We start from the raw sequence: 26,436 nt of genomic DNA, 5'->3' as shown, positions 1-26,436 counted from the left end.
AGTTGACTCGCGTACAGCTTGATCTCTTGGCGTGCACACAGCTCGAATAATAAAACTCGAAATAAAATCCATGCTAATCGCGTGGGCATTGAGTTGGAAATTCCTACTCATTCTTCAGCTCCATTGTGGATAATCTTTTTGTGTTATTCTTTCGATGTCATTTTTCGTGGGTGTATGGGTGATTTTCCTTCCTTTCGGATACTGTATTGCGCATTGAACACTGTATTCCTGTAGCATCTTCAATCGGAAGTGGTGAGAAAAAAAGTGAAGTGTAATTCCAATAGTGCATCATTTCAATTCTGCTGCCTTCTTCTCCGTCGCTTTGAGTTTTCTGACCACTTCTGTGCTTCGGGATTCGCTGTGTGAAGTGCAGTGGTCGAAAAGTGTGGCGAAAAGGAGGTGAACCCAAGGGAATTCCAAGGGACACTCGGAGACAAGTCGTTCCAGAGTGAAGTAAGTCCTTCGCAGGAGATGCTTTGACGTTGTGCCCAATTTTCCCCGCTTTTCCGTCTCTGTGACGATAGTGTTTTGTTCTGGATAGTTATGCATAGCGCAAATGAATTTCCTGTCAAATGTTTCTGCATGTATATTCACTCTCCCAGTTCAATATCTCGCCACCATCCAGCACATGAGCAAAAAGAGGCACAATCACAAGTGTGAAAAGCACCGGAAAATGCCTTCGTGTTCGCCCAGCGATGAAAAATCACAGGTGAACTTCTGAGGCATTCTCGCGAGGGTGGTCAAAGTGCCACCCTCGCAGCAGCCTTTCGCAGTGGAAAATGGGGCCGCCGATTTTCGGGGGAGAAAATTAGGGGGAGGAAATTGAAAGACTCCGCGAGGGAAAATTGTGCTCTTTTAGCCACTTTTCCACTCATTTAGCGTGACGATTTCCATTTAACCACTGGAGGGACTTTTCTTCTTCCCTCCAAATGTAGTGCTTTTCCCATTTGTATTTCCCGCAAGATTGACTCGTAATTGCATAGCTTTTCGACAAAATTTTTTAATGATCCGCAGAATTTCTGTAATGACATTTTTTTTCACCTTGTCTTTCGCTAAATATTAACTTTCGTACTGAAGTTTTTCATAACAAAAGGATTAATAATTCATTTGAAGGTTTGAAAAACATCTTTAAAAAACTCACGTGTAGAATAATTTCGCACTTTATGACCAAACATTTTGTCAATCTACATACATATTTGCGGAAGTATCGATAAAGATCATATATCTATTCATCTTTCAGTTCAGCGAAATATTGCATGTGTAAAGAAAAATTAAAAATCCAATTTTCCCTTTCATTATTTTACATAATTTTTGTAACAAACCTTCATTATCTCTCTATTAGCGTCATAGATGATCATAATTGGTTCACAAACACGTCTTAAAATTTTTAAACATTCAATTTTTTGTAATATCGGTGAATTCTAAATTACGCTAATCACAATCAAAAACAATTTGCATTTTTTATAATAGAGATTTCTCAGAATAGAACATTATAGTTGTTAATTGTATTGACAAATGCTCAACATTCCAGTAGAAATTACAATGAAGTGAAGAAATATTTTGCAACATTTTTCTTACAGTCGTATTAAAGAAGTGTGTGGCAACTTAATGACTGTTTAATTTAACAATTGCACGAGAAATCACGATAAAATTGGTAAGATGGGAGAAACAACAGCATAGAAATGCATTTGATGACAAGTTGAGTAAATGTGAGGGGAAAAAGTGGAAAAAAAGCCAGCACGCCAAGTGGCGATTAAACAAAGAGGAGAGAATATTTACATGACATCATACATTTTCAGCGGAGAGACTTGAATTTCAACTTCCCACATTTTGAGGCCTCAAACATCGCATTCACCTCGCACATCGCGGTGTCTTTTCGCGCTTTGCTTTTGTGTGTGCGAGACAAACAGTCGATGACGCGCTGAGAGTGATCAGAAAAAAAACCTCTTCAAATCGCACTAATGAGTACTGCAATGTCAATTGTTGGAGTTTGCACAAGTTATTTAAATTGGAACAAGTCAATTTGCCATCCAGAGACTCCAAACTGTTTTCCTACTTGCGTGCTCAACTACTGTTTGGTGGTATTTTCTCTCTTTTTCTCCCTGCTTCTCAGCCTGAGCCTCATTAATTGTTTGTACAATTTATCAGGTAGCTCAAAATATTTGAATTAGAGACGAATTTCATGAAGCACTACGAAATTAATGCCATAAATTAGAGAGCAGAGCCAAGAATACAAGTCCATGTGGATCCGGTTAGCGATAAAATTGTGTCACACTGTTTCTCGTTCATCAATTGCTGGATGGTGGCGTTTTAGAGTGCACTGAGATGGCGCACAGAATGTTGGGAAATTAGAAAGTTGCTCAGTAGTTTATGCTATAGTGCAAAAAAGGTGTGACAGTTCCGTGGATGTAACAAGAAAATTGAATCATTTGACAATCATCGAGCTTTCCATGACAACTTTGGCACACTATAGAGCTTTCACGAGAGATATTTTTTCGCTTTGTGTTCCCACAAATAAACAAGATCGTAAATTTTACTGAAAATGTCCACTTGCACAATTTTTCCATCACATTTCCCTGCATTTAAGCAGAGAGACAAACATCAAAAGCCACCCAAAATACCCCGTATTTGAAACACACACACACAGTTTCTCAGTTCATACAAAATACCTTAAGAGGTGGGGTCAATGGCATTAAAATTGAATTTCCTCATTCTCTCTCGTAAATCTATGCTATTAAATTTTTTATTGTGAATTTGACCCTGTTCAAATGATATTGGGGTGAATTTGGGAGCGAAAGGTGGCCAGAGATAATAAATTTCACCCTCAATCTGGTGCAAAGGTCAAAAGTCTATGCTGCATGAAGATTTGGCGTTAGTATTAAGAGCCACTCTCTTGGAGGAACACTCAGCCTCCCAATTTAAATCCATAAACCATCACTGAAGAGCCCACCAGTCCGTAAAAGAATTCAGAGCGCTTCCCAAACTGTGTACCTGATGTATTTCATAGACATTGAGACACATTTAAGCCACCCCTATTCGTTTGCTCCGCCCACAAAGCCTGGAGCGATACATTTGCGGAATGATTAGCCTCTCGAAATAGTTTTAATCCTCTTGAAAATTAATATAAGGGAAACTTTTAGTTTGTTTATTGCCAGCAATCTGTATTCGTATACAATAAGCTTTCTTGAAGTTGTGTATAAGTGACAGAAAAGGGGTTCAAGTTTTTGTGAATCCCAAACTAAAACGTTTATAAATACATAAACAAGTCAGATGGCTTTAATCGCCTGAGTCTCCTGCATTCCCCATGGTCTATTGCCAAAACCCCCGCCAGGTCGTTCGGATGGGATAAGAGCCGATCTCCGTAACTCTCGCTGTATCTCTTAATTTCATCGGAAATCATAGGTATGTTGAGATCCTTGTGGAGCAGTTCATTTGTGACGTACCACGGTGCGTTCACGATTTGCCTTAAGGCCTTGTTCTGGAATCGCTGCATTATATCTATGTTTGACTTGGCCGCCGTGCCCCAAAGTTGGATTCCGTATGTCCATACTGGTTTGAAGATTGTTTTGTAGATGAGGAGTTTGTTTTCAGTGGACAACCGAGATCTTCTTCCCACAAGCCAGTAGAAAGTCCTCCATTTTAGGCCAAGCTGCTTCCGCTTATTCCATATGTGTGTCTTCCAGGTTAGTCGTTTGTCTAGATGGATTCCGAGATATTTGGTAGAGTCTGCCTGTGGGATCTCCCGTCCATTCAGTGTGACCGGCGGGCAGTTTCCCTTCCTCAGTGAGAAGGTGACGTGCATAGACTTCTCCTCGTTGACCTTGAATCTCCAATCCCGAAACCATCGCTCCATAATTTGAAGGCCGTGTTGTAGACATTGGGAGGCCGTCACCGGTGACTCATTCCTGACAAGAATAGCCGTATCGTCGGCATAAGTAGCTATCATTGCTGATGGTGGGATGGGAAGATCAGATGTGTACAGGAGAAAAAGCACAGGGCCCAGGACGCTGCCCTGGGGCACGCCGGCGTTCACCTCGCACAATGCCGACAACTCCGATCTCTGCCGCACAAGGAAGACACGACTCGTCAAGAAAGATCTCAAGACTCGATAGAAGGGCGCGGGTAAGAGCTTCTTCAGCTTGTAGAGAAGGCCCTCATGCCAGACCCTGTCGAAGGCCTGACTAATGTCCAAAAATGCCGCCGTGCAGAACTCTCTCTCTTCAAAGGCGGAATGAATCGTGTCAACCACACGATGAACCTGCTCCACTGTTCCGTGCCCCTCGCGGAAACCAAACTGGTGAGGTGGAAGGACGTCCCCGCCGACGGAGGCCCTCATCCTTGTGAGCAAGAGCTTCTCGAAGATCTTCGACATCACCGGCAGCAGACTTATGGGACGGTACGACTCCACAGCCTCCGGCTTTTTGCCTGGCTTGGCAATCATAATTATCTGTGCGACCTTCCAGTGTGACGGGAAACAACCAAGGCGAAGTATGGCATTGAAGATTCTCTGGATGAATCTCAGGCATCTTGGCGAGATTTCTCTGAGTATCGCGGCCGTAATCAGATCAAAACCTGGTGCTTTTTTCGGGCTTATTCCATAAAGCAGAACATCGAGGATCTCTTTCAGTGTAAACCTTCTTATGCGCCGCACCGCGGAGTCGGACTGCTGCACCACAACATCATCGTCCGCCCACTGAGCAGGAGCATCCGACCAGGGCTGAAAGACTCGTGCAAGATGGCCCGCGAAGACCTCGGCCTTTTGAGCGTCGCTTCTAGCCCAAGCCCCATCTGCTTTCCTAATCGGAGGAACAGACAGGGCTGGGCGATTGAGTTTCTTTGTGGCCCTCCAGAGGTTATAATCAGTGGCGCTCGTGGGCGATAAATTCTCCAGGTATGATCCCACTGAGTCATCTCGAACCTGTCGCAAGAGTTGTCTCAGGTTTTCCGTGGCTCTATTATACTCCGCCTTGTCTTGCGGATGACGGGAAACTCTCCACCTTTTCCTGAGTGCTCTTTTCTTCTTGATGAGGTCTCTCACGGCTGCGGGCGCTGCCATAGCGGGGGCCACTCGCTCAGAGCAGGGAGTAGAGCTCCAGGCCGCCTCCTGGATCGTCTCAGTCAAGTGGACCACTGCCGCCTCCAGATCCAACTCCGTATTTATGGCAGGTAAAGAGGCAATCTTCACGTCCAAGTGTCTGCGAAACTTGGTCCAATCCGTACGCTTATTGGTGAGAGAAGGCGGGCTGGGGAAGAGGGCAACATCAGCGCTCAGCTCAAGCACTACCGGAACATGATCAGACGAGAGATCAAAATGAGTCCTCATTCTACATTTGCTGGTGTCCACGCCCCTTGCAACACAGAAGTCCAGAAGATCCGGCAGCTTGTTGACGTCCGTTGGCCAATATGTAGGCTCTCCGGCAGAGATGTGAATGCACGACTTTTTCCTCATAGCTATATCGAGCTCTCTCCCGCGAGGGTTTGCCAGTCTGGATCCCCATTGAGGATGTTTTGCATTATAATCGCCGCCAGCAATGAAACGTTGACCTAGTGAGTCGATGAATTCCTCAAAAATGCGGCTTTTCAGCTTGTGTTTTGGCGGGCAGTACACAGAAGAGATGACCATTGGGCCACCCCAACACCAGATCTCTACACTCGTTGCTTGGAGAAATTCCTGTTTAAATTTCTCTCTGACTGAGTGTTTAATGCTCCTCCTGATAAGAATAGCCGTGCCACCATGAGCCGTGCCGTCAGGGTGCCTTGTGTTGTACATAGCATAATGTGGGATCTTCAAATAACTTCTGACCGTAAAATGAGTCTCTGATATTAGCATGATGTCGATATCATTAGCCTGTAGAAATGTCTTTAATTCCAATGCATGGTTGCAAAGGCCGTTGGCGTTCCAGATGCCAATTTTTAAAAATTGGATCATCATGGAATGAGCTTAGTGATGACTTGAGAGAGAAGATTCATCATTGTGGACATTTGCTCTGCAAGTGTTTTCATCATCGCCTTGAGCTCACTCATGTCAGATGCATGGGCTGCAGGAGATGCGTGGACAGCTGGGTTAATTTCGCCTGAGTTCGCCGCGTGTTGTTTGTTTACATTTTTAGTGACGTTTGCATATGACGTTTGTGTGTTTCGCCGTGAGCAACCCTCTCCCGGGGCAGGAATTTCAGGCAACTCCGCGCCCCGTCGCAGTCTCAATTCAGCACGCAGCTCGCGCACCCTCTGCCTTAGTTCGGGGCGGTTTCTCTGCACCAGCTCAAGGTGCACTTTGCAGCCCTTGTAGTTGGCCGGATGGCCCTCGGAGTCACAGTTCACGCACTTCACTTTGGAATCACGCTCCTTGCGGGGGCACTCAGATGTCAGGTGAGAGCCCGCGCATTTCACACACCTGGGCTCGCGACTGCAGAAAGCCTTAGAATGATTAAACCTCTGGCACCGCGTACACTGAACAGCCTCCTTTCTTGCATGCGGGGGCTCAAATTTCACGACATAGTTCAGTAGTCGATCGACAGAGTATATGTCCTTATTGTTGGGCTTCGGGTGAAGATCCACGTAGAATAAGGACATGGGGAACTTTGTGGTTCTATTCCTGATGTTGTGGACATTTGTGACACTGTGACCCAGGGCCTCCAGTGCCTTCTTGATGTCATCCATGGGGGTAGAGAAGTGGACATTCCTCAGCACAACTCTGAAGCTGCGCTCATCTCGTGGTTTGTAAGAGTGCATGTCGGTATTGTTTTCCTTCAGCTTTTTCATCAGCGATCGGTACGCGTCAGCAGTCTTGACGCGGATCTTCACAGTGCCCCTCTCCATGGACTTCATTGAGTATTCCTCGTCAGTGTACTCCTCAAGGAGCTTCCTCAGAGGGTCGATCTGTTCCACGCCGTGTACGAAGATCGGCGGAGGACGCGGGCTGTTTTTCTGCGCCGGCTGGGCAGGTTCATTGTCCGGAGCAACAGGCGCAATTGGCTCGAAGCGGTTTGAGGTGGGCACGGGAGGCGCAGCAAGCCAGTAGTTGCTTAGCTTTGTCTGTTTAGTTTTCCTGTCCGTCGGAGGGGCTCCTTCTTCTCTTCCTCTCTTTCCGGGCGTTGTCAAATTAATAGTAGGTGCAGCGATGAGCTGCCTGTCAGTGGCGCGGTCCGTCATTTTTGTAGAAAAACGTTGAAATTGTCTTCGAGATCGCACGGTAAGTTCGCCCCACACGAGATGGTGTGACCGTGGATCCCTAGGACCTAAAAGTAGTGCGCCAAAGGGCTTCCAACAAAGACAAATATAAGAAAACGGCCAGAGCGACGAAAACAAACAGCCAGTCACTTGCCTGAAGTTGGCGCCAATAATATAAGGGAAAGTTTGAGTAGATTTTGGGTCGGGAATTGCAAGCGCTGTGCAAGCATGTGAGTTTGATATTAATTTTGTAAGGAAGCTTTTTCATTATGTCTCACAAGTTGGCCTCTTCGAGTCTCAGGCATTCTATTGATTTAACATGCTGAATTTTCGTGCTATTCATAAATATCCATCGAAAATAGGGCTTGTGCAGTGGAATGTTATTACATTGGGAAAAGTTTGCTTAATTTCCATATTAGTGGGCTCTTTGCTGAGGGTTGCATCTGATGAAAATTTACACTCTCAACCCAAATTACAGCGCTTTTCAACCTTGGTGCGCTCATCTGTGTGTGAAAGAGAACTAAGCTGCAATTAGATTGCAAATAGCTGCCAATTTATGATCGCTTCATTTCCAAATGAGAATCCCATTAAATCTCACAATGCCTCCATTGTGGTGTCATGAACAAACTCTTTGATTTTGAAGTCAATAAGCCCATAAAACGTCCACAGAGGTTCCACTGTTTGCAAATCGCGAAGCTTTTCTGGGCTCATGTTGTAGAGAAGCATCTGACAGTCCAATATTGTCCTGAATCGAATTTTCTCTTCCATCGACAGGTGCGAATTTTCAATACATCAAGTCCTGAATTTGTGTCAACTCTGTTTTTCAATATTCAATGCTGTCTGTCTTTATTTAGTTCTTGAAGTTCTTGGGAAAATATCTTTCCTCAGACGAAATTGCGAAAAAGAACATCCGAACGGACTCAGTTGTGAGCATTTCGGGTTAATTGTTTGATGATGTCGGCAAAAAGTATGTGGAGACATTTTCAAATTGGCCGTGTTTGTTTTGGTAAACTGGGTGACTTTTTGCTCATTGACGACTGGCGTGTGTACATTAAACACCCTATTTATGTATCAGTATGTCAAGCTCGCTGCTTAAAGCCTCCTATTGCGCACTTGATGAGATCCGTGAAGTTTTTCCCTCTGCCTTTTTCCACTCGCAGATCGTAAAGATCTTCTGGAATTTTCACACGAAAGAGGAATATTTCTGAAATGTCATCCAGTGTGATGGCGAAGGGAAGAAGGGTCGATTTGCAGTGAGAGCTTTTAATTGCCACCCACTTGAACTTTTTGCTTTGTCGTCATTCAAAGTTTGGTGCGATGCTTTCTTGCCCTCGCTGAAGAATTCACGAGGGTCGGAGAGGAACATTTTTTGCCCTTCCTTTCACTCTGCGAAGTCAGAAGACGAGATGATGTCCTCATTTTGACGCTGAATAGGCAGATTTCTAATTACAGATAAAAATGATGTGTGTGGAAGTACACAAGAGTGAATGGAGGCGCTTCTTTCAAGCCACCGCAGAGGAAAATTTCAGTGAAGGAGTGCGCTTAGAGGGAAAATGGCCCGAGAGTCGCACTCCAGTTCGTGCGGGCACAGTTGAGACGGAAGGAGTGTAACAATAAAATTGTAACTTTGGCTCAATGGTGAGACCTTCGCAGCACGAAAATACCAGCAATTTCGGGCCGAAATAGACGCGCAAAGTGAAAGAATGGAAGCAAGTTTTCATTAATCTTTGGTCCCCTTCCTTTTTTCCGGCTCTGTTGATTCAATATCGTGTGTGTGTATCTTCTTAATAGGATGTTACATGGATAATCATCAGAGTCCCACACATTTGCCGCCAACCCACAAGTATTACCATCACATGAGGGGTTTATTTTGAACCTCCTTGAGCACCCCATGAAAATATAATTGCGAGAAAGAAGTATCCAGTAATTTCGAAGCAGTTCAAGACATAATGATGGCTCTTTATTTTTGCGAAATGTCACACATTTTAAAATATTCAGCTTAAATACCTTCTATTGTTGCGTTAAACCATATTTAAAATCTGTTTAGAGTGTGCTCACAGTTTTAATGCTCCTAAATAAATGCTCTTCCTGTGTAATTTTAATTATCTACTCCTTTAGAGAGTTATTTGTGAACTTTTCAACTTACACTTCTTTTTTCAGTAACTCAATTCCCTGAAAAAAAGTTGAATTTAAATATAATCAGTATTTTTTGCTGAATGTAAGTTAAATACATATTTCTGTATCAGAATTTTACAAAATCATTACGGCCATTGACCGCAGTTAATGCGGTCTCTGACATGTTCCGTGTCTCAATTTACATTTGAGTGACTCTCAAAATTGACCGGTGAAGCCAACAAAGTCGCAACACAGAAAAGAGTTCACTGCAAGTTTTTATTCGCAGAATAGATGGATTTAATACGTATTGTATTGGTTTTGTGGCTGCCGGTGTCGAATGACTCGAAAGAGAGCCACAATTTATACCGCACTGTGGCTTCAATCGGAATGATCGTCACCCTTTGCGTCGGAGGACGTTGAGGAGGCTTCTGACGGTGTCTTCTCGTTGCTCTTGATCTTCTTGAGCTGCTTCTCATAGTCCTCAAAGATGGGGGTCAGAATGGCGAAGGGATTCTCTTCAATTCTCGTCTTTATGCGATCCAAAATGGATTTGTTCAAGTCTGCCAACATCTCTTGCTTTTCGCGTGGTGAAAATTCTTCTGACGATTTCGGCAAGTTACTTGCCGATGTCACGACCGGTGAACTTGTGGTTTTGCAGAGTGCGGAGAAGAGTGAATTGACTGAAGTTGTCTTTGAGAAGCCCTCAAAACCACTAAACAATCCCGTGGACTTTGTCGTTGAAACGGTGCGTCTGAAAGCCGTTCGAATTACGCGATTCTTCAGTTCATCCTCGGAGGCTTTCTGGAAAGTCCCTTTTTCCTCTGGGACATCCTCAACGTCCCAGTTGTCGCTGTTCAGGGCACACAAACTCTTCCTTTTGCTCATTATGATTGTCGAAGTGCAAATTCTTCTTGTTTTTTTCACGTATTTTGTCTGCAATAACTCTTTTGGAAGTGCGCTTCGTTTCACACGCACTCTTGACTTGACAATATTGCTATCGGAAGATTTTGGGGTGCAAAAAGCTAATGATGACCTCAAGCGAAGTGACGATTAGAGCCGAAGTTAGACGAAATACTGTGCAAGAAATGTAATGCAATGTGAATGGAAATATATAAGCCTTTCGCATTCATTACCAGCTATAGAAATCATATTTTCTTTAAAAACTTCTGTAGAACTTCAAAACTCTGGCGGATTAACGTGAGTGATAAAAAGCCACGCTTTGAATCTAAATTTAGATCGCCGCAGGATTAAATGATGGAGTGACGCTTTTCCGTGAATAAATCGTTTGTCATTATTTCATAGAGCAATCGATCCGACCGCGTGGAACTTCCATTGACACGGCGTGCGTGGAGTGGGCTTATTTTTTCGCCAACGAAAACTACACAAAAGGAAGCGGAAGTGGAGGTGTAAAGGGTGGGCTGCAGGTGAGGCAATTTGTGGGACTAAACGGAAGACTCACCAATTGCTGGGAAATGGATATGTCTTCTTCGGTGGCCATAATTCCATTACCACTCGCCATTCTTGTGCTGGTCTAATGAAATTTACACAAAGCGGCTGCTCCGAGGGTGGATCACTAACTTTTCCACGCATCATCGCGCCCTGCGGCGCCCTGAAAATCGCTTTTCTCCGATTGTCAGATGGATTTAGCAAATTGATTTTCAAGTTGCTGACTCACTTACACTGTCATACTCTCTTAAATGCTCATTTTCTCGTGACGTAGAGCGAATTGCGTAAGCGGATGCAATTATCCGTGTGTAGTTGATGAGTGATTTCCACGAAAAAAGAGTTTTTGTTGTCTTTTTTGCCACTTGACCTCTGATTTTTGTTTTGTGGATATTTTTGACTGTTTTTTCGCCCCGGTCAGACGTCACAGAGTTTATGTTTATGCAATGCATTTATTGATTTTCATGGGGGCCTTTTGAATAATTTTGCACAAAGAGTGGATCAATCTATCACTGCATGTTGGGCACAGAACTCTGACCAGAGAATCTGCCTTCAAATGCCATTCAATGCTCCACGACTGGACGCTTCGATGCTTATGCATATGTACATATGTATAGTCAATGGCAAACATTCGAGTGATAAAGTATAATCACAAATTGTATGCACATGCAAAAGAGTTCAATAGAACGCATATTATTAAGGTCTCTCGTCTGGTTTTCAACTCACATTTTACTCACACAAACATACACACACACACACACACACACACATATTTGTATGGTTGCGAAGTGTTTTGAAATTATTCATAAGAACTCACAAAGTCAAGTGTTGCACACAAGTTTTATCCTCTCCTGAGAATCTCAAAACTCTGTGCAAAGTAATGTGAATTTCATGCTTTTAGTTGTACTGTTATCCTGAAAAGTCCTCACACTCCTGCCGTGTCTCAATTGGTGTTCAAACACTCTCACTGCAACTGATAACACTGTTCAGAAGTCCTGTGCAAATGTGATCCCACTTGATGTGTAAACTGTAAAGTACCCTTGCTCGAGTATCCTTCCCATGAGCTTTAATGCATGTCCATTGTGTGGATTCCAAATTGGCGAGGAAGGAAAGGAAATGTACCGAAATAAGATGCTAAATAACAAGAGCATGAGTGTCTTAATTGGCAGTAAAAGATTGTTTCTCAGCGAACACAATATGCATAAGAAGCGTGTTTGATCGAATTTTAGCACAATATTGACCTGAATTAAGCTCATTCGAGGAGATTTTGGTAATTGTCTCACTTCTGCTCAATATTGAGCTGAAGAAAGCAACCTTTCTAACACTTTCGATCAGCATCATCTCTAAAAAGTTGTGCTAAAATGAGTGCTTTTCAGAGCAAATTTTGAATGACGCCGAGAAATGAAGCAAATTGGGTTCGCTGAGCTCACGTAAAGTTGTTGTACAAATTCCAACTGACATAAATCGTTATGCTCTTTGGCCGAATCATTGGATTGTCGTTTGTGGCGCACGCTGAAGGACCACATAATTGCAGAGGGCGACCATGAGACTCGTCTACGAAGCGACGCATGAGAGCTTTGCCCTGCCAATCGGCGAACTGAGCCAGTTCGTGTCGCTGCCGTCGCTGCCGCGCTGGGGCCACCAAACAGCCCAGTTGCACTTGCGCCGCGCGGACTATTCGGGGCTCGTGGATCAGCCGCGCCACAAGTTGAGCCCCTTCCCTCACGCCCAACACATCAATAACCGCCTTATTCTGTGGTAAAGATCTTCCGCTAAACTAATCGTCCTTATCTTCAGTTCAGCATTTTACTTGTGTTTCTTCAGTTTACACTCTGTGTTTTCATCTGTCCTGAATTGATCTCCAAGGTGATTCTGTCATAATTACATTGCTAATTGAGGATTACCTCTTGCACAGACAACGCTGCAAATTCAGCGAGATGAGCTCTCATTTCGCACATATTTGCATAATTCCTCATATATCACAGCGGCTCTTGTGAATGTACATGAGAGTGAATCAACCTTCATTCACCGATTCGTGTCAGATGATTAATTTTTCACGTTTTTCACTCGACTTTATGTTTATTTTTTCTCTCTCTCATTCAGAACCTTCGTCTTGAAACGGCTTTTCTGAGCATTTCCGCGTGTAGTTCAGAAACGAGGGAAAGGGATGTAATCAAAACTGTTTCTCTCGGGCGAAGCTTGATATTTCGCGGTAGCAGATAAGCTTCCAGAAATTGATAGCCAGTCATTGACTCTCACACATGAAACTATGAATAATGCCGTGAATTCGATTAAGCTAAATATCTGTGTTTGTTCTACATTTCTTCATGCTTATATTTTTAGCCTAGAATCAAGCAAACTAAGTAAATAATTTAGCACTAGAACTACTGAAAAGTTTATTAATAATATTTCTACTTGCGTCACTTCATTGTTGTTTGATGAGCTTTGCTGAACATTTAGTGATGCGGAAGAAGAAATGTTCAGCCTGAAGGTGACAAAATAGCCATTTGGTAGTTTTAGTATTGATAAACGAGTCTTATTAATTGATGAAATACTTACTCAATCATCAACATTCATGACAGGTCTCATCATGACTAATGCAGTCTCATTTCCCAGCCCTACAAGTTTATTTATGACTAGAGCTAGTTCACTTGACAGAGAATTTAATGAGAGTTGCCAATATTGTTTGCATGTTTTTGAAGAGTTTATGATTCATGATAGAGTTTTTTGATACAGTTTTTCCTGGTGAGACCAATTAAATTGCACTTTGACGCGCGCATACGAATGCACAATCTCAGATGCGAGATGAATATGTAAAGCTGCGATAAAGAGTGAGTCATTGAAGCGCGGTGAAGCCTCGCAGTCAATGGAAAAAAGTGCTACAGAGAAAAGCTTTTTGCATTTTATTTTCACCTCAAAAAGTTTCCTTATTTTTTCCACTGCCCAGTTCAGTTCCCGTGCGATTGTCGGCAGAGTTGGACGCGCTGTGCTAATGTGTGTTTCTCTCGTTCGCAAAGGGATGGTGATATTTCGCTGCTGAAGGTTGATGCCATCACAAACACGACAGACGAGACGCTGACGGAGCGCAACGCCATTTCCGATCGCATCCTGGGCAGAGCTGGACCTGAGCTGCGAGAGGCCGTGCAGAGGGACGTGAAGTCGTGCCGAACGGGAGAAGTGCGCCTCACGAAAGGGTACAACTTGCCGGCAAAGTACATCATTCACACTGTGGGACCCATTTACAGTGACAAGTACAAAACTGCAGCTGAGAACACACTCCATTTGTGCTACAGGTGAGATGAAAATGAGTTTTCCTCCTCTGCTGTGTTGTGCCCTTACGTGGTAAAGAATGTGTTTGGCATTTAACTTGTAGGGAACATGTTTTGCCCTTTCTGAAACGCCAATATTCACGAGAATTCTACGAAAAATGGCACTACAATTAATATTTTCATCAAAGAATGCCCACAAAAGACTATTTCAAAAAAGATTGTCTACACAAACTGACAGCTTTTTGTTGATTTTGATAAGTTCTAAGTAGTTGTAAGCTTTTGGAAATCAGAAAAGTACTTTGAGAGATAGATAAATGGAAAAAGATACAGATTTTGCTTATTTTACATTTAACATATACATGTAAGCGCTAAAATGTTATCAATCCGTCCAACACTGCTTCTCTGTTTTTGGACCATTTCCCGCAATATTTCCATGAACTCGTATCAACATTAAATACTAGATTAATTTCGGTGTAACGGAAAGCGGTGAATCAATCAATCTGATTGATTTCTGCTATATTTAAACCGCAGTTTTATTTCTGTTCAGCCTGCATTTTGATTCGGTTTTCCGTTGTGGTGAATATTTTATTCGGTCATTAATGGAGTAGTAAAAAATGACTTGATGCTACTGCACATCATCCATAAAGAGAGAAAGAAAAATTGCATAATGCGAGTAGATAAGAATCGTATTGTTAAAATAATGCATGTAATTGTAGTTTTGATATGAAAATTAATTACTTGTTCTCGTGTTAATGCACAAACGAGAGACGCTAATGAGTAAATAATGAGGGGAATCTGCACACAAAGCTTATAATTTAAACAAATGCCAAGAATTTCTTCTATTCACCATATTTTATTGAGCATAGAACACCAGAAGCATTCTGTAGCATTGCAAGCGAAGCACAAGTTCAGGGTGAAAGTTTATATTTTCCATAAACCGCACAACATTGCTTCCTGAGTGAGCTTTTCTCTCTCCTTCTCATGTGAAATATATCTCTTAGCTGTAATTTGAAGTTTCATTATTTTTCCCACTCATATTTCTCAATGAAAATGTCTCATTTTCCCTCCAAACCTACGCAATTGGCGTTGTAGATCAAAGTATTTTTCTATTCACATCTTTTGAAATGGTTTTACCATTGATGTTTGATATGCAAATCAATGAGAAATTGGATTTAGATTCACGATGCGCGAGAAAATTCTCCATGTAAAAGTTGGTGCAAAGAGTGGAAAGTCATCTATTACCGCAGTGAAGACCGATCTTTGGCGGTTCACGTTTAATTATGCAACCAGGTGGAAAAATCCAAAATAAAATGCGCCAAGCGCGACAGTGTGACGCAAGATTTTCCTTGGCGTGTTAGAAAAGTGCATTTCACATTGAGCAAAGTGGCGCAATTTGTTGTGGAATTTCATAAAAGATTTAGCTGGCAAATGAGATTAAATTGCCGCACAACCCGACACGATACAATCAATTCTTTCCATCCCACATTTTTCTCTGCCTTCCAATTTTCCCATTTGGCGATAAGGATCGCAATTTAACGTATAAATTTGTGAAGAATTGCTCATGCACATGAGACAATTGCTTTGTAATTGATGTTACAATCAAATTTTCTGTGCGCTTTTAAATGTGATCAAATTAGACTTATATTCCATTGACATTCTGTGGGCTATTGTGCAATGCTATGTTGAGGGAATAATCATTGGTTGTGTGTATGCCTCTATATTAATATTCACGGTGGAGTTGGAAGTAATTAGTATGGAGTTTCTCGTGTGTCGTGTAAATGAGAGTGGAATTTGGAAAATGTGCATGCAGATTGGCTGGTTTTCACGCTAGATGACGCCAAAGTTGTGTGTAAGCTCGCCAGGCGCACAATTCGCTCGATTCAGCAGCTTATCTTACGTATTCTATCACAGCGCTTTGTTCTGAAAACTCATAAGATATTCCGGAAAATTGCTTCGCAGAAGTGAAGTCTATCTCTTGGGGCAATTTTCGTCACGAACGCGTTTTGGCGGGAAAGCTAACGACTCTCTCTCACTCTTTGCAGGAACGTCCTGCACAAGGCGCACGAGTACGGCCTGAAGACAGTCGCGCTGTGCGTCATCTACTCGGCCCAGAGAAACTTCCCACCCGACTTGGGGGCGCACATCGCTCTGCGGACGACGAGGCGCTTCCTGGAGCAGTACAAGGGCGAGACTGTGGTGCTGTGCCTGGAATCGCACGACCGCGGGATCTATGAAGTGCTGGCGCCTCTGTACTTTCCGCGCAACGACGTAGAGGAGAGCAGCGCTCTGTGGCAGCTTCCGCGCGACATCGGCGGCATTCTGGGCGAGCCCCAGTATCCGGACAGGCAGATTCGCATCATCCACAATCCACAGCACGCCGTCATGATTGGAGGTGAGGCGGGAGTCCATCGATTCGGCCTTATCAGGCGATTTGCGGGCATTTATCTCGCACAGGGTTCACGCTTGAGTGTGTCTGGCCAACTCCCAAAGGGTGTCACCCTATCCGCTCGCATTAAATATTTACACGCGCCGTAGACACACACAATTAACCTACACCCTTTTCTCACATCGAATTTGTTAGTCACTTCGTGCAGAAGTGCAAACGAAGCACGCTTTCGGCCAAATTAAGCTAAATTCGCTGAATTCCTGCAAAAGGATTTTTTTCTGTGAGCATTCCTGAAGTGTCGCGATGGATGAATCAACGAGAATTTCCGTAATTGGGGTGGAAAAGTCAAAAACTGGTGAGTTTTTGGTTGGAAGTTTAGTGCAAAAAAAGTGCTTCAACATATAATTTACCCGAGACGCGAACCGCACGAGATGAAAAACCCAGGCATGAAAGCTCTCTCGAGATTCGTACAATTTGCATGAGTGATTCAAAGACATAAAAGATCTCTCTTCGCTTCTTAATGTTGTACAACATCATTTATGTACTATAATTGGTTGATTTTGTGATGAAATTGCGAACAAAGCGTGTCAATCATTGTTGTTTAATCTTATCAGTGCGCTGTTTACATTTGATACACAGAGACTTTATCTACAATGACAATTTCATTTGTATTGCACTGCCTTGGATATTTTCGTTAATTGATTCGTTGAAATTGGAGACTTTGCCTCTGTGTTTGCCTCCGTAACTCAATTGGGCGATTAATTTAAAGGGACTGAAATGAGTTCAACGAAGGGTTAAGCAAATAAGTGTTTGAGATACTCGAAAAGAAAAATAATTAGAAAAAAGCACACACACCTACGCCTATGGATTAGACTGGCAGTTCAATTGATAGAACTCTTGCTTTTCTGCATTCTTAGCAATCACTTTGCGATCGCAGTTCGCAGAAATACAGATAAAACTTGTCAAGGAAATTAATTTCATAATTGCGCTTCAAATGATTTATTTATTAACTGAAATCGTTGATTTTCCCATCATCATGATAAACAAACACGTTTGCATCTTCTTCAAACATCTCGAGATTTCGTGATTGCGATCCGTATCGTTCCATAAATTTATTCTGCTCGCGTTTTTCAGCTTTTCAATAGCATTTATCTAAACTGAAGTGCATATTTTTCGCACTTGACGTCAAACATTAAGCATTTGATGGGCCAAAAATGAGGATAAATAGTCCTTGAAGACCGTTTTTGGGGTGATTTTCAGTGAATATTCATGATGTATTTTTCCATGTAGATTTATTAGCCTCTCGCCGATGTCAGTGACTCTCTTGACCAGCACTCGAGTGGCGCATTTCTCTAAATAAATTCATAGTGCATCAAAATACAGTACGATCGGGGAGAGAAATGGTGGCGAAGGCGAGATTTGCTCAGTCTATTGGTGTTTGTCGACAGTTCTCCAGCACTTGCTATCGCCGCATTTTATTATTATCTTTTTCAAGGCGGAAATTTCAGTTTCACTCTTGCCTGCGACCGGCAAAGTTTATACACTAAAAAGCAGTCTTGCGCTCTTGTTTTTCCTTTTCGCCAAAGCTCGCCAAAGTGCTTCCAACCTTGAAGATCGCGCGCGCGTCATGTTATTTGAGTGGCTGAGGAGACGATCATTTTTCGGCGGGAAAGCGTTTACTTAGGTTTTGGGGCGGAAATGATAAATGACGCCTTTATTTTCGACTGTAAAGCATTTTTGACAAATTCATTGCCATGACTTGTGACTCTAATGTTTGTTTTTCGCATCTCTTGCAGCCGATGATGACTCCGACACGAGCCCTCACGATCTCGAGGGAGGCGACGTCGATCTGGAGTACGGGCCGATGGGAGGATCGGGCTACGGCTTCGGGTCGCACTTCAACATCGGTCAACACTCCTTCTCGCAGATGCAGGTCAGGCCACTGTCTCAGGGAGGAAATATTTGGCTAGATTCTGGACAGCAATTTCTGTCTCTCCCCCCAAATTGTGTTCAAAATTCTTCCCAGACTTCTTGCACTATCTTTAGAGTCATTCCCTAGAGCTTATCATAGTCTAATCTAGCCTTTTTGTTGTTCTTCGATTTGGAATCCGAAATAATCTTACTGTCTTGATATGATTTCGCTGAAGCATTTGAAGCAGAAAGATTATTTTACAGCGTTTACAGACGTGAAGTTAAACTTGTGGTTTAACTTTAGGTTCATAAACACTTTTAAGCTTAAGTCTTTTCTGGTCATAAATCTTACATGACGAGAGATCCTTATATATAAAAATATTTAGAACATTTTACAGTTCCTTCATAATCAGAAATTTTTAAAATCGTAATTAACAAGCAAAACCTACAAATTGATAAAGATCCATTTTTCTAATTGAAGAATTGTTCGAATTCTGAGTCATATGTTTTAGTTCTTTTAATCTTTTTTAATAATTAAGCTGTTCAGCGTCATTTGTGGCCACACTATCTCCCCCTTTGATTTTCTACGCCTGAATTTTACTGATCTTCTCAATGCTCTCGCAGGGAGATCTTGACCGGCAGCGACTCCTCGGTGATCGTCCGCGTGCGGGCGTGTACGAGAGTGTGATTGATGATGGTCTAGAGGGCATCGAGCACCAAGAGAGGTAAGCAGAGGGACCATAAAGCTGTTGACAGTCTTGAGCCCAAGCTTGAGTCTGATCTTTCGCATCACATTGCCTCCATTATCTCATGTTTATACACGGAAAAAATTGCGTCTATCACCTGAATCACCTCGCGCCTTTATCATCCCAAACAGATCATAATACTAATTGCTGGGGCATAAATTCTCCCTCGCGAGAGATAAAATGGGAAGGAAAGAATCTCATCTAACTCACAAAGATCTTTTATTGAGACACACTCGCGCAAATAAGAGACTTTTTTCTTAATCACCACAATTCACAAATGATTCTGCACTGCGACAGAGATCTTTAAACAGTCTCACAATGACAATCAGGCACTTTTTGATGGCACAGTTGTTCCAAGGAAAAACACAATTTTTTTTGCTCAAGATGTGGTTGTCTGTCGTTTAATTTTTTACGTGAAACGCGTCAGCACAATCGAAAGAAAGAATTATTAACGAGAGACACAAGAAGCTCCTTTGACACGAAATGTGTTCGAAGGTAATTCTATTTTTGGGCGAAAGTTCGTCAAAAGGATCTATTTTTGGGCATAATGTACAAATTCATACCATTATTTTTGGTCTTTATTGATTTCACACTGCGTAAACTTGCTTACAATTGTTGGGTGAGTAATAATGCGTGTCTTTTCAATGCTATATCAAATTCTAAATGTCAAACAAAAATTCCTACACAAAGAATATCTCAGGACGTTCGGAGAAGCAAACGGTCATCAACCCAAAGCACCCAAAGCTTGACCAATTGCATTTCTGTGCTGAACGCCCCATTAAACATTGATATTGAGACAAAGAATTAGTAAAAAAAAAACAGGTCAATTTTCCTCCAGCGCGTACGCATTTTTAATAAAGCGATTTCCTGTCGCACTGCTGAAGAATTTCCTGGGGAATTTCCGAGTGAATCACAAGAAAGAGAGGTAAACTCTTGGGTAAACTGTGGGTCAAGGGGGAGATATTTTGGCCAGAACTTGTGTACAACTGAGAAGAAGTTGGCATAATATTCAAATTAGCGGGAAATCTGCCAAATATTCTGTATTATGTCCAAATGTTTTATTCAAATAGTTGTCTGTTCTGAGACTTGAGGAAAATATTTATATATATATATCTCCCCCCTTGTTGTGGGCTTTTTCACGTGACCATCAGTTAAGGAGCACGAGACACTTTCCACCAACGCTGTTTCCTTCACGTGTGCGAGCCTGTCACCAATAAATCTCACACTTTGACCCACAATCTCCGCCTCATGACGTCACGCCGGCATCCTCGGTGACGTCATGGACGGTATTGATTTTGCCAGCCATTTAGTGGAGCCTCGTGTAGTTTTCCCGAGCGCGTGATCGATATCCTTGCGTGAAAATGCGCAGTTCCACCGAGCAATATTGAGCGTATTATTCTCCTTTGGATAGATAGTTATGGCTTCTGGATGGGCGCATAAAAGAACCCCCCCGAGCGCCTCGCATGTGCGATTATATTACCGCCGTGACATTCTATGACATTCTCGAGGCTCCGGATACTCTGCATTTCTTTTTGTTTCACCACACAATCGCGCAATAATATGTTTTGCTGCCTGGTTTCGCTCAAGAACATCCTCGTGATATACTTGATACTTAATCTTCATTCTCGCCTCTTTGAACGCTATCAAAAACGCTATTAATCCTCATGCTAAAGATTTCTATTTTCAAATAGATTTCCACTTCTTATGGAGACACTGTAAGTACATGAATTCGCATGGAGTTCAAGAGACTCTCTTAGCGCTCTTTTGCTTCCCTGGGAGAGAGATTTCATGAGCAAACACAGTTCAATTAGCGACTCGATTGATTGTTTTCGGGTCAATTAGTGCCTCTAGAGGATTTTTTCGCTCGTCTCTTGCATGAAAGGAGCATGAAATTGTGTCTTTTTTCCCTTCAATTGTACGAACTTTCCGGGCGACAGGACGCGATGCCGAATCATGTGCAATTGCCGGCAATGAGTGGGTGGTGGGGCGGCCTCAAGCACCGTAAACGCGGAGTTGGCGCAAAAGCTCGCTCGTGAAGCTCATTCTCTCTCGGCGCTGTCGTCAGTTTCGTGAGACTATTCGTGCTGTAAAGGTGGATGATTTGGAAGACACACGCCGTGATTGTCTAATTCTCTGTGAAGAATCGAGCTCATTTGCGTTCTTGGCGAATTTCTCAAAGCGCCCAAGAGGAAGAAAAAGTACTAATCGAGATGGTTAATTGCCTAAATTCACGGTGATTCATTTCTATTGTTGATTTTGCACCGCAAAAGAGACTTTGTAAAATAAACTTCCTCAGACTCTATCGTGAATCTGATCGTGTTTGTGTGTGAGTTCTAAATTAGGAGCAAATCACTGTGAATATTTGCGCTGTGTGAAAGTCGCGGAAAAGACGGAAAATGATGACGATGGTGGAAGAATCATCGATTGATTTGGGTCTGGATTCTACGACGCCATCAGAATCAACAACACCCTCGCATCTTGTCACTGTTAATGAGGATATTCAAATAGAAACACCCGAAGAGAGGTTAATATCACAGCTTTTTCCTTGGCGTTCAGCCAAAATGTGCCACAAGTTTTCCGCTGTAGCACAGAATCTTCGCGCACACGGCTATTTATCTTGCCTCTGAAGATGCGATAATGCGAATTTTCTGCGTTGTTTTCTTTTCACAATTCTCAAATAATTACACTTTACATATACGAAAATTGTCTATAATGTTCTCCACACATTAAAGTGGAGGGAGAGAATACAAGGTAGCGAAAAAACATATGATCAAATTGAGCGCTCACCTGAAAAGAGAGGAAATACACCTCACATTCGCTTCACTTTGCAATTTCAGGTGAATTTCCTGTGAGGAATTTCCATTCGGTTTCTTCATCAGTATATTTTTCAGAATTCATTTTCCATCACAACTCGAAAAAAATATGAATTAACAATTCGTTCTGACCGCACAAAGTGAGAGCGAGAGAGCGAGAGAGTGAGAGAGGGAAAATGTATAGAAGCAATTTTAACGATTAGTCAAGAATGAAGAGAAACTGAGTGCGTGCATGGAGAGCTAATCTTGGGCATGAAAATTCTTCTATCCATTGTTAATGCAGAGTTTTCCATATAAAGAAATCATTGAGCACAGAAAATACACACACTAACTTTTTCAGTAGATTTCTTTAGTCGATCTTAGTCTAAACGCGATTTATTGGGTCAAGTCAATTGCATGCAACTTGCCTTTAAATGATTCATGCCTCATAGAAAATACATTTCGGAGTGATGAAATAGTGAAAGGCCTTTTCATATTATTTCACTCACTCTTATGTTGACAAATGTCTGAGAAGACATATTTCACATGATAAATTCACTGTGCGAAGTTCACAGTCAACAATTTGTTACAAAATCTTCATGTTGCTATGGTGAATGTCTCATTTTTAGTCATTTGGATTTTATCATTCATGATGCTATATGTAGATATGTGAGTGAAAAACTTGTGCAAATTGCATAAGTGGACACCCTTGAACTTGACAGATTACTTTTAATGCTTTTGTATATCACAATATTGCTAAAGAGTTGAATATTTGTAGTGAATGAGAAAATGCCAGCAACAAATACGAGGAAAAAAAATGCTCTTTTCAGTCTTGCAATGAGAGGAGAAATTGCATTTTCCATTATTTATTTCTCACTCCGCGTTCTTTAGCAATTACTTTAATATTTATCCAACTTGAGCAATCATCGGGTGAAATGAACAACTGAGTATGGAGAATTTTGTATGAAGTGAATTGGGTCAATTTGGAGTAAATTGACGTGTGACCCTTGGCCTACATTGCAAGACACTGAAAAGAGAGCAGAACCCTTTGAATAATTGATCACACGATTGACTGTAGTGCTAACGTCCTGTCCTATGTCTGTCTTGCAGGTACGAGAAGCTCCTGCGCCGGGCGCGCACGGAGGATCTGTCCGAGGTCTCGGGCATCGGCTGCCTCTACCAGAGCGGCGTGGATCGCCTCGGGCGTCCGGTGGTTGTCTTCTGTGGCAAATGGTTTCCCGCGCAGAATGTGGACCTCGAGAAGGCGATGCTGTACTTGATCTACCTCCTCGATCCCATCGTCAAGGGCGACTACGTGATCGCGTACTTCCACACTCTCACCAGCTCCAACAACTATCCGTCTCTCCACTGGCTGCGAGATGTCTACAGCATATTGCCATACAAGTGAGCATTTCCCCAAAAACCCCCGAAAATCCCCTAAAACGCGATCGGAGCGTGGAATCATTAACTGATTATTGTTATAGTGGTTTTTTGCACCAACCAAAATTCAATTTGCCCACCAAAAGAGGGTTTACAAGTCGTGTGAAATAAATATTTATAGCGGTTCTCATGGCTCACACCCAAAGAATCGGGTAATTCGAACATGCGGCAAAATAATGGGTTGAATAGCAAATGCTGTCATGTGATGGAGCCTTGTTAGAAGAATTTAATCAATATAATGTACACACTCAGGCTGAAATCGCAGATTTGGTTTCATATTCCACTGTTATGAATTTAACATTGTATTTCAGTTGACTTGAAATTGTTCATTATCAAGTAAATGGTCGCATGCAACTTTGCAGATCTTATCTTAAAAGGAAAGTTTGTCGATACAACCGAACAATAAGATGTCAACTTTATACATTTTTAGATAGTTTCTATTCTAAAGTAAATCTAAGCAGAAGATTTTGTACATAAATACAAAATGCAATGATTTACGTGATGATTTGTATTATAATAAGAATCTTGAAGTCCAAACGCCTTTTCAAAATAAGAGATTTGGTATTCAAGAGTAGTTTTAGTGAAGAATAAGACTTGGATTTTACTTCTAAACACATTTCTTCATGAAGAATTAATAAGGCAGTCGATGGTTAGTTTTGACAGATTGTAATCTTGTCTACAAAATGAGAGTTTTTCTAACAAATTGAATCTGTTAAGAACCAAATTAACTCTCTGATTAATGTGTGAATACACAGATGTTAGAATCAGACGAATTCTGTGAATTGAAAATTCAACATATAGTTAAAAATGTCTATAATTGTGAGTCTTCTTAAGTCACCAGACAGTTTTTAATCAATTTTGTCTTCTGCTTCAGATACAAGAAGAACCTGAAGGCCTTCTACATCGTTCACCCCACATTCTGGACTAAGATGATGACTTGGTGGTTCACGACGTTCATGGCGCCCGCCATCAAGGCCAAGGTTCACTCCCTGCCAGGCGTGGAGCATCTCTATGCCGCCATCACCAGAGATCAGCTCGAGATTCCCGCTTACATCACCGAATACGATATGACGGTGAGTTGCATTGCATCAAAATTAACGCCTGAAGACTGATTTTGTGATCTCTTTCCGCGCAGATCAACGGTCTTCACTACTTCCAGCCCGAGACGCAGACTTCGCCAGCCTCCTAATTGTCCGCGAACGTCGCCTACGTCTAAGTTCTCCAAGGAGTTGATTGCAAGAAGAGTGCTGCTGCTCTAGAAGATATGATATAAATATTTAGCCTAAGTCGACAAGAGCGATTGTAGAGAATGTGGCCAGGCTAATTAGCTCTGAAGTAATAAAGTATGTAGATGTAAACATTGCGCAAATTCTCTGTGGTAAAAGAACAGGTGAAAGAATCAAATGTAGGTAGACAGATGAAATAAAATAGCGATGATGCGCGAGACGGGATATTTACAATTATTATTCTTATGAAAGTCATAAAAAGAAACAATTATAGCGATAATATTGCATGCATATTTTCTGCTAGATCAATTTTCAACACATCTCTCATTGTAAAGAAATATTGTTGCATGTCTTATTTCCGATCTTGTAGACTTAAGATTATAGAGGTGATTTTATTGAACAAAAATGTTTCTCCCAAAAAAGATTTTTGAATATTTAGGTGAACAAAAAAGAAATGGAAATTTGTAGTGTATGATATTTCATTTGTTACGTCCCTAAAGTGCCTAATAGGATTATTTTGCTTGTATAAGAAAAATTCGTATAATTAGAACGTTCTGCAATCACTATGTTGATTTATTGAAAATTGATTTAGGGAAGAAAAACCATTAGATAAACAGTGAAATGAAATTTATTCCCATATGCTTAGTAATTAGTCCCTAAAAGTTGACATTATACCGTAGTTGGAGAATACATTTAGTGCTAAAGGAAAAATTTTGAGGAGAATTCTATCGTTGTTGATATAAATAACAAAGAGAATACAAGTTACTAAAAGACTATGCGGAGTGAAGGTCAATAAAGTTAGAACTTCACGAAAGAAAAACATTTGAGGAGGAGAAATTTGTTAAATAACTATATATATATATTGTAACTATATAACTCCTTAGCTAAGGTCATTTCGCATTTCTCGTGCCAAGTTAACCGTCATTTTGAAAATTTGCATTATACTGAGCTTTCCCCCAATGAACTCATCCTCTTTTATCCACACTTTAGCACCACCGCAAATAAAAAGAAACTCACACACAAACACACAGAATAATCCTCAAAAGATTTAACGAGAAAACCACCTGAGATCAACGTATTTTCTATACATGTACATTTTAAACGGGAAAGGATAACATTTTAAAGGACGTCACTGAAACAAATCCGCGATGTACAAAAGGAGAAACAAGATGTGAAGCATATTTTTTTAGAGGGTCATTAAAGCAAAGGTATAAAATCCAGGAATGATTGCAAAACAAAAAAACTTGATAGGAATGCTTAACAAATATTTGTAAATAACAGGGTATAGAAATTATTTTCAGTCGAATTTTTCTCGAATATTGCGCGGCTTCATCACTTTTTATTTTAGAAATTTCATAAACAATATATGAAAGCAATTCCAGTTGAATTAGTATTCGAATAGTGAAGGAGAAAAGCTACAATATGGTTGAATATTGAATTAGGAGGAAGATTAATACTGAGAAGAGAGATATTTTAACATATATAGCATACGTTTAGAGGTGAAGTTATAATAAAGAATTTGGCAATCGTTTGGCGAGTGTGATTTAATATTAAAGATGGTAAACTATAGCGTTATCACTAACTCTTGTAAATAGCGTCTTTACCTGGTTAATTCCATTCTACTTGTAAGAATATTATGAGGGAGAAGAGTTGCATTTTCACGTTATTGGCTAATTGTAGAATCTCAGAGTTTTGTTAATAAAATATTGAACTCTCTAGACATTCTGGGCCTTTCTCATTTTCTTATCAAAATCGCCGAGAGTTTCTGCAATTGCCAATATCGGTGTGCGAATTCTGTGAAGATAAACTTCATGTAGTTTAGTCGAGAGTGTCAGAGGAGGTGAAAAAAAAATATAATAGAGAGAAGAATTATATAACAGAGTTGCGGATTAATAGACAGAGAGAAATAAATTTGTTCAGTTATCAAAGATTGCAAAA

The 26,436-nt window shown here is 41.5% G+C and overlaps 2 protein-coding genes across 4 annotated transcripts; one reads left to right on the top strand and one right to left on the bottom strand.

The window, feature by feature from the left end:
* Positions 1-26,436, top strand: LOC132261120 (protein GDAP2 homolog). 3 transcript variants are annotated; one of them, XM_059759688.1, is made up of 9 exons: positions 1-453; positions 12,263-12,486; positions 13,746-14,021; positions 16,040-16,389; positions 18,180-18,316; positions 18,919-19,019; positions 22,943-23,236; positions 24,147-24,345; positions 24,408-26,436. In XM_059759688.1, exons 2-9 carry the CDS (start codon positions 12,272-12,274, stop codon positions 24,459-24,461), a joined length of 1,626 nt encoding a protein of 541 aa, XP_059615671.1. In that variant the 5' UTR covers positions 1-453; positions 12,263-12,271; the 3' UTR covers positions 24,462-26,436. The 3 variants fall into 3 exon arrangements, with proteins under 3 accessions (XP_059615671.1, XP_059615672.1, XP_059615673.1); XM_059759689.1 differs by lacking the exons at positions 1-453; positions 12,263-12,486; positions 13,746-14,021; positions 16,040-16,389 and adding an exon at positions 18,067-18,109; XM_059759690.1 differs by lacking the exons at positions 1-453; positions 12,263-12,486; positions 13,746-14,021; ... (1 more) ...; positions 18,180-18,316; positions 18,919-19,019 and adding an exon at positions 21,077-21,564.
* On the bottom strand, positions 9,098-10,270 carry LOC132259997 (nuclear pore complex protein Nup50-like). The gene is made up of 2 exons (XM_059757878.1): positions 9,684-10,270; positions 9,098-9,342 (listed from the first exon to the last, which is right to left on the bottom strand). The coding sequence occupies exons 1-2, from the start codon at positions 10,168-10,170 to the stop codon at positions 9,335-9,337; spliced, it is 495 nt and encodes a 164-aa protein (XP_059613861.1). The 5' UTR covers positions 10,171-10,270; the 3' UTR covers positions 9,098-9,334.

Source organism: Phlebotomus argentipes, unplaced genomic scaffold (assembly GCF_947086385.1).
Source record: "Phlebotomus argentipes unplaced genomic scaffold, Phlebotomus argentipes genome assembly scaffold_18, whole genome shotgun sequence".
In the NCBI taxonomy this organism is placed as follows: Eukaryota; Metazoa; Arthropoda; class Insecta; order Diptera; family Psychodidae; genus Phlebotomus; species Phlebotomus argentipes.
This window is presented reverse-complemented; position numbering and strand designations above follow the sequence as displayed.

Excerpts from the sequence above, each read along its gene's own strand:
- LOC132259997 (XM_059757878.1), bottom strand. The coding sequence starts at position 10,170 with ATGAGCAAAAGGAAGAGTTTGTGTGCCCTGAACAGCGACAACTGGGAC.
- LOC132261120 (XM_059759688.1), top strand. The coding sequence starts at position 12,272 with ATGAGACTCGTCTACGAAGCGACGCATGAGAGCTTTGCCCTGCCAATC. Across the intron at positions 19,020-22,942 it reads GGCATCGAGCACCAAGAGAG|GTACGAGAAGCTCCTGCGCC; the intron begins GTAAGCAGAGGG and ends TCTGTCTTGCAG. Across the intron at positions 23,237-24,146 it reads TACAGCATATTGCCATACAA|ATACAAGAAGAACCTGAAGG; the intron begins GTGAGCATTTCC and ends CTTCTGCTTCAG.